Here is an 8,386-nt window from a genome sequence, read left to right as displayed (position 1 = left end):
ATGACATTAGCCTCTTGCCCGGGCAACACATACTACAGCGGTCTGTGGTGCACTGTTTTCAATCGTTAAAATAAACATTCTTCTCCAATACATTTTCGTTGTAGGATTTATCATGACATTATATTACAAGTAAACGATTTGGGTGAAATTATCATTACCTGTGGTTTCAAACTAGTGTAGCTCACTGCAACACTGTACAGTAGCCTAGTAGGCTACTTACAAAACAGCGTTAGCGGTTAGATAAAGACTACTAACAGAACAGCGCTAGCGGCGAGGTAAAGACTACTAACAGAACAGTGCTAGCGGCTAGGTAGCCTAGTAGGCTACTGTAGCTAACAAAAACATCTCCACAGCTGTTTACAGTACTGTAGGAAGTCAAACGGCGGCACATATTTTTGGTGAAACTATCTGACTAGTGACTACTAACCTGAACTCCATTGCCGCAGCCTAAACTTTGTCAATCTGTTCATGAAAATAATTCATTTCAGCCTAGACCGTACAATGGAAGTAACGTTAAATCGAATTCAACCAACGCAATCGCTACCAAGACAGTCTTTGTAGCCTACAATCTACCGGGGCAGCTTCTCCACACAGCAGGGCTATATCGCATTTTGCCTTGTTACTGACAATGATCGCTACCACTGACATTCTTATGAATGAGTGATTTTCCCCTAAATAAATGTCAAGCTTATTTACGTTTTTTGGGGCATATTTTCAGTTAGCAGATGATACTATTTGAATTGCGATTCCATCTGAGATAGCTAGCTACTGCTGGTAACGTTGTTGTTAAAATACATTTCAAAGGGGGTTCTTTGTTAATGAATTAATGCAATATGAGTAGGCTAAATGCCTGAAAATATCACGAGAATGAAACAATTTACAATGACGTTTAAATCATAGAGATTAGGTCAATTTTGACACCGGTCTGCCAAATGTATTCGTTGAGGTTGCTGATCACCATTCCCTCTTGCAGGGGAAATGAGAAGACAACTATTTCATTCTACTCTTCACTCTTAGTATTTTGAGATGTAAATGAGCAGAAAAAAATATGCTTTTAAATCTATGTAATCTTTATAAATAATAAGTAGGCTATGCATTTTAATATAAAATATACAGAAATGTAATTTAAATACGGACCCCTGCAACTAGGGTTGCCACCTCCAATGTGGTCAAATAAGGGACGCCTTGGCTGTGGCCAATGTCGGGGGGAAAAATTTAAGCGGGGGTCTGGGGGTTGTCCCCCAGGAGATTTTCGGTGTTAAATACTTCATTTCCTGCATTCTGGTGATTGTTTTCTTAACCAAATTGTGCCTTTTTATGCATCAACTTAAATTCCTCTGCCACTCTAAACATAACATTAATGCAGACGCTCTTATCCAGAGCAACTTAAAGTAAGTACAGGGACATTCCCCCTGAGTAAGTAGGGTGAAGTGCTTTGCCTAAGGACACAACGTCAATTTGCACGGCCTGAAATCGAACCAACGACCTCTTGATTAATAGCCAACGCCCTAACTGCTCAGCCATCTGACCCATGACTAAACATAATAATAAACTGGCATCTGTGCAATTTGAAGAGTTTTCTTTCACAATCCTATACTGAATCCTATACTGGAAGTCTACTGTTGAACAAAATATGAATCACAGTTAAGTATTTTTTTGATTGTTTGTGGGGGCTTTAAGGATTAAAACACCAGATCCTGGACATGTGAAATTTGTTTGGTCTGTCAAAATTTACTATTTAGTTTGGAAGAAGCAAGAAACCATTGATAAACTCAAAAATAGCAAATGACCTGGTTGACCACCAAAGACCACTATGATGGATATTTAATTTATTTGTGAAATTAAATTAACAATACAATTAGTTGTGAAGATAAATGCATCAAGCTGATCAGAACAACTGTTAAAAGAGCAGGGCTCCTTTAAGAGATCGAGGCAGGAACTTGATTATTAGAATGCCAAGTCATTACAATCATCATCGACGTGCTACACGTGGGACTATCTTATTTTGATTATCAGAATGACAGGCAGTCACTGTTACTCAACGTCATTGTTACCATGTCTCGTGAAACTCTTGGTTTTATGATATTATTTCTCATGTAGGAGCATGTGAAAACGTAACATAAGCATTAGAGTAGGTTTAGCACAAAAATACGGGACATATTGCGTCCCGTATTGACTCAGTACGGGACGGTAAATTGTATTGTTCAATACGGGACGGTCCCGTATTATACGGGACGGGTGGCAACCCTACCTGCAACCAACACAAGTAAGCAAGCACACCCTACAATTTCCCCAGAAATTGTACCATCTCTAGTTATTAGTTGTCACTGTTAGGATGACTATAAGCTACTGTCTTTAACTTCATTTTGGGGGGCTTATGACCTCTGATCGTTGAATTGGAATATAGTGTATTTGGTAAATGGACAGATCATTAAACCCATGTTATGCATGGCTTTGTGTAGGCCTACGGTGTGTGAAAGATTCTAATGAATGCTGAATGCGAGGCTAATGGCCTAGGCCTACATTTTGTTCGCACATTAGGGGCTATGATGATTGAACACATTTATTAAATAGGCTAATATGTGCTGTTCACAATAGAGGTTGCCATTGGTTTCTTTTTATTGTTATATTTTATTGCACTGCAAAATGGGGGGGCCCCCAATCAGTTTCCGCCTCCCCTGAGACACATCCCTTGCTCCGCCACTGGCTCAGAGTTTGTTAAACCCGCTACCTGGAATACCCCCCAGATCATGTTAGTTGACATGAGGTGCTCATGAATGGTTGAGCAACTGTTCTGTAACTGAATGATCTTAAAGTATGTATTGTTAAGAAAATTAGAGGTTTTACATTCAATGCCTCTAAGGCTTTTCCCGAAGGGGAGTGGTGTGAAGAGGAAGTTGACAAGATGATCAGAGTCCCTAAAGGCCGATTTATACTTCTGCGTCTCCGTTAACGGACAGACGCACGCACGGAGTCGGACGGAGTCGACGGATTGGTTTAATTTATACTACTCCGACGGCTCTGCGTGCTGAAAGCAATTCACCGCCAGAACAGTAGATGGCTCTGCACTGTGATGCTAGCTAGGTTATCGAAAAGTCGGAGCAAATTTACAAATGAACCGTTTCATCAATAAAATAAGCACATTTTCAGCAACTACACTGCCCATTTCTCGTTACATTTTAAATCAGGTGCTGATTTACATGTACTGTTTAGCTGAAATATGAATTGTAAAAACTTACAACAATGGCAGTCAAAGGATTCTGTTCTCTTGTTGGTCACCGCAACCCCGCTTCCACCCCTGACGCAAGCGGTTCTTAATACGGACCAATCACAGCCAAGGGGTATCCGTAAAATGACGGACGGACAGACGGATAGTCAGGAAAATCAGGAGGTGCACACAGAGCTCTGCGAGGGGCTCGGAGAGGACACGCAGAGGGCGTTTCTTGACGGAGAGGGCGTTCGCCGTGTGCGTAAAAACGCAGAAGTATAAATCGGCCTTAAGTATTTTCTGCCCTTTGTGCAGAATTCAGGGTTTATAAATGTCAAAGATCAAACTTAGTTTGCAACCAGTATTTTTATATACAGAGCGCACAATTGTATCCAGCTGTCTTCATTGCTGCTGAACTGTCATACCAAACAGTTATTGAAAAGGTGAGCACACTTTCTATCACTGCCCTGTAGAAGGTTAACATCCTATTCCCAGAAACCTCAAACAGAGGGTTGTATGCATAGTGAGAACATGTTGTATGGAAGTGTTTATCCCACTCTCTAGATCACAGAAAGCTCAAAAACACATTTTGAGGCTCACAGAGTAAAGAAAAATCATTTTTATTAGTTGTATTTACAATGATCTATGAAGTAGAACAATGACCTGCATACAGTAAATCTGTTCTAGCATCATACTGTAAATCTAATACAGCGGGATACAGCACAATGACTCCGATCTTGCACACTGCTAGATACAGACAGAATACATTACATCATAGAACAGAAAAAGAAAGTGGTTGCTTGTTTCTTTTGATCCAGCGTTTTTAGAAATGTTGGGTGCAAGATACATTTGACTTAACCTATGATTATGGCATTATGTCTTAGTAAGAGTTCCAAAGCTCATTACTGCAGAATGAGAGAAAATACTTGATGTGTGGCATTTAACAAATAGGCTACTTTAGCTGTTAGAGTTCCTAGAATGTCAGTTTTTTTATGTTAACTAGTTCCTCTCTTCATCTTCACCTTGTATCTCCCTTATTATTGTTCTTACTCTCTCACTCACTCTCTGTCTTTCTCTGTCTCTGTCCCTCTCTTTCTGTTTCTCTCTCTCTCTACTTTTCTTAATGTCCCTACAATCATATACTGTGTGAGGAGTAACAGTGAGAGCACTCTTTAAAAGATCATTCTGATAATTATTTAAACTGCTTGGGGCTGATGAGTGGATTAGCCAAGCACCTGGCCACAGCATCTACAAGGCTTAGGTAGCTTAACAAAGCGCAAGGTGAGTTCCTTCACTTCCAGATTTCACAAATACCCAGACATTAAGGACAGTCAGAACCCAGTTAAAAGGCTAACAGACCAACCACCACTGGAGCTGTCCATAATCTGGCTACATCTGGTATGCCTCACTACACTCCTGTAAGTAGCATAAAGGAACCCCAGTCTGCTTTTTACCATGGGTATTTAAGACTGTAACTGGAGGACCTAACTGTGACAAAACGATATCTTTAGATTGCAGTAGTTTGTGTGTGCATATACAGTATGCGTGTATACGTGTGCTATGTGTGTGCATTGTACTCAGCAATCAACATACTCAAACAAGTTACTGCTGTACAAGGTTAACTTGAGAGTTAAATGGAATTTTAAGGGGCGACACAATTTTACAGTGAGGAGTGGACAACACTCAAATGTTATTTTGAGTACATCATGTTGCCTGACAGATGGTGGGAAGTGGCAAATCCAAGATTTGGACCGTATATAAGAGTCATTGGCATGATTCTGGGGGCAGGGGTATGGATGGGAGGATGGTGGCAGGGTTAATTGGAGAGAAGGTGTAGCAGCAAGGGTAGCAGCAGTATCAGGTAGCTGACCCCTCCACCCAGCTTGGAGCCATTGCCTGTCACGTTGCAGTCGTCAGAGAAACAGCAGTGAACCTTGACCCCGGGTGCCCTGTAGCCTTGGCTGTTGGCCTGGCTGCAGAAGGACTTGTAGGAACAAGACTTCATCACCCCACCTGGGACAGAGAGAGGCAACATAGAACACCTCCATCACACCAGGGTTTTGGATTAGATAGTCCTAAATGTACAATATGTAATTGTTGCTAATTCAAGTAATTCAAAAACAGCTAGTTAAGATTATTGAATGACTCAACATCAAATCTTCTGTTTACCCCAGAAAGCCACTAGTCCCCTGCCGTTTCTGAGCTGTGGCCAGACAGAGCAGCCTGTTTGCCCAAGCCCACACACATGCAGGCATGCACACATATATACACGCACACACACACTGTGTATTGATATTAAGACGTATACTACACTGTGTGACTCACTGCCGTGGCCTCGGACAACGGCACATGCGTCTGAGTAGCTGGGACAGATTTTGGAGCCCTGGCGGTTGCAGTCCTCGTCATTAGAGCCCATGCAGGTGTAGCATTGTAAAGCTTCACCTGGAGACAGAGAGTAAGAAGGATTGATATACGGTATACAATATAGTGTAGATATATTACAGTTTTAAACATGCAACAGGACCCAAATGGTTTATAAAGTATGTGTTACGATTAAAAGCAAGAAAATATAAAAAATGCAATCAAACTGGAAATCTGTAAGAGCTGAGGTTGTTAGTATCAGACTGATGTTACATTAGGATTCATCCGATAAAAAACACCATCTCATACCTTATCCCTCTTTACAGTAGAATGTATTTCAACACCTCACTTACAGTAGGTAAACAATACAAAATCAAACTAGTCATACAGCTAACAACAAGCCTGATAAAACCAGATTATTGAGTGACATCCAATGATTGAGTGATGGTGGATGAGTTTGTCTTGAATCTGACTCAAGGTGAACACGATCCATTACTGCATTGGTAAAATGCAGTAGCCACTGGACTTCTGAATTACTCTGGTACAGATCAACACAGTGAGCTCCTGTATACCATACACAGGTTCTCAATCTCCCTGGTCTTTATACACCCTTGAAGAAAAGTTAGTAATAGAAAGGCTTCTAAATAACAAACTTACATTTCTGCAACCTCAGTCAGCCTCACGGCCTGACTTGTGCTGAGATGGATTCAAAAGCAAAACAATATTTTTTGTGGTTGTTTGTCTTATGAAAATCCTAAAAAGAAAGTCAATTCAAATGACCACCACAACTCAAACTAAACCATTACACAAACAAGGTGTTTGTGATGTATGCTGGTTGTACACCAACTTAGCTACAGTGCTGTGACAGGTGTAAGAGTTTTGCACTGGAATACACTTTTTTGTTGACATCTATAATTCATCTACCTTCCAGCTTCTGACCCTTACTTCTTACTACTTCTTAGCCCTTACTTCAACTACATCAACAAGGTGAAGTCAATCCCATTAATGTACTGTAATTGGTATGGTCTACTATGGCAACAACCCGCGGCTTTCTTTTTGATGTATGATTTTAATGTTGCTTTCATCCATTTGTCTCACATTACCATACAGCAAATACAGTGGATGTAAACTGTACATACACAAGATAGAGTGTTGTCCATTTAGGACAGATGAGACTGAACTTCTTACCTTATTCTCTGAACTCCCTTAGAACTCCTGTGGAAACACTTATTCTCCTCGTAGTTTTATTGTATTTTTGTAGAAGGGATCAAACAGGACCCAGCTCAGAGGGACCAGAGTCAACTACACTCACCCCCACCTGTCTGATTTGTTGGACCAAAAAACTATTTTCTCAAGCCTTTCTTTGAACAAGTCATCAGACTTGACTGTAGAGCAAAACAGAGTCAATGTTTAGTCCACAGAGATATTGATCTTCAAGCTGCACCAGGTCCAAGTTTGCATACCCATCAAACCCCTTTGTACGGCTTCAGAATTCCAAATCTCCTGTTCTCTAAAGTATATGTTTTTATTGTTTCTATTCCTACAGAATTCAGAAGAAAAACAACAAATTCCTGGTAGCAGCAATCGTCTGTATTTTGGGTATCTAAGATTGTCTATGGTTTGACATTTAAGTGCCCCCTGCTGTGTCCAGATGACCCCAATCCATCCCTGCAGCTTCAGCAGCCCAGCTCACCACACATGCTTCTGGAATTAGCCCTCAGGCCTATTAGGAGATTAGCTAATGGGATGGCATGCTCGTTAGCAGATGACAGATTGAGGTGTTGCAAAATCTTGAAACTCAACTAACAAGACAAACGTAATAAATGTAAGGAATCAATAAAAAGAGAGACTTTCTATTTATAAATAGATAAATAAATATAATGTAACACATAATGTAATCAATTAAAATACTGTACAATAACTGGATGGATGTTTCCTATCAAGAAAAAAAGTTAATATTCTACGTTGCATGTTCTCAGATAGGAGCATACAGTCAGCAATTAATAGTTAAAAGTATTTGGGAGGATAAGGGTCAGAAAACTGAATTAGAGAGGTTGCTCTCTATGTACATTACATTTCAAAAAAGCGAAAGAATGAAGACATGAAGGACGTAACGAGGAAATATGGATGAAATCAATCAAAAGGTAATACGCTTGTGAGTGAATAAGGGATAGAAATTCAGAGAAGCTGAGACAGTGTGTGAGGGAGAAGGGAGAGAGTCCTTACTGTAGGTAGTGAAGAGGATGAGGGAGGCCAGAAGCAAGTAACACTGGATGGCTCTCATGTTGCTGGTAGTCCGTACTTGTGGCGATCGCGGTGAAAAGCAGGTTGTTTGCTGCTAAAGCCCCTTTTTCTTAATCCAAGCTATCACAGAGTTAATACCTCTGCATGTAGGGACTCGGAGATGATCTGCTCCTCCTCTGAGGCACCTCAGCAGACACTAGGGCTTTCCCAAACAGACTAATCAATGGAGAGGCAGGTACAGTACTGACGCTCATCTTACAGCTACTTTCCTGGACTCTGCCAGTCCTGACTCCGCCTTGTCCTGCCATGCCTTATAACACCCAGTCACGCCCCTCTCTCTTCACAGGGCTTTGAAAATGTGTTTTCTTAAAGAAATCATAGTGATGAAACTAAAGTTTGTAACATGAGCTGAGGATATCTCTGGCACTGTTTATGTCCAATTTCCTAGTATTGTGATCATGTTCATAAAGACAGCCTTTGGTCAATCGGCTTTCTCGGTTAAAGTAGAGCAGAAGTGGGATTTCATACCCACAAACATTAGAAACTCAGGATGCTTTGCCGTGTTTAAAACCA

At 40.8% G+C, this 8,386-nt stretch overlaps 1 protein-coding gene across 1 annotated transcript; it reads right to left on the bottom strand.

The window, feature by feature from the left end:
- Positions 1–3,845: 3,845 nt before the first annotated feature.
- Positions 3,846–7,944, bottom strand: ly6pge (lymphocyte antigen 6 family member pge). Its single transcript, XM_047029967.1, has 3 exons — positions 7,796–7,944; positions 5,534–5,650; positions 3,846–5,221 (listed from the first exon to the last, which is right to left on the bottom strand). Exons 1-3 carry the CDS (start codon positions 7,851–7,853, stop codon positions 5,025–5,027), a joined length of 372 nt encoding a protein of 123 aa, XP_046885923.1. The 5' UTR covers positions 7,854–7,944; the 3' UTR covers positions 3,846–5,024.
- Positions 7,945–8,386: the final 442 nt, after the last annotated feature.

The sequence above is a fragment of the Hypomesus transpacificus genome, chromosome 11 (genome assembly GCF_021917145.1).
Source record: "Hypomesus transpacificus isolate Combined female chromosome 11, fHypTra1, whole genome shotgun sequence".
In the NCBI taxonomy this organism is placed as follows: Eukaryota; Metazoa; Chordata; class Actinopteri; order Osmeriformes; family Osmeridae; genus Hypomesus; species Hypomesus transpacificus.
This window is presented reverse-complemented; position numbering and strand designations above follow the sequence as displayed.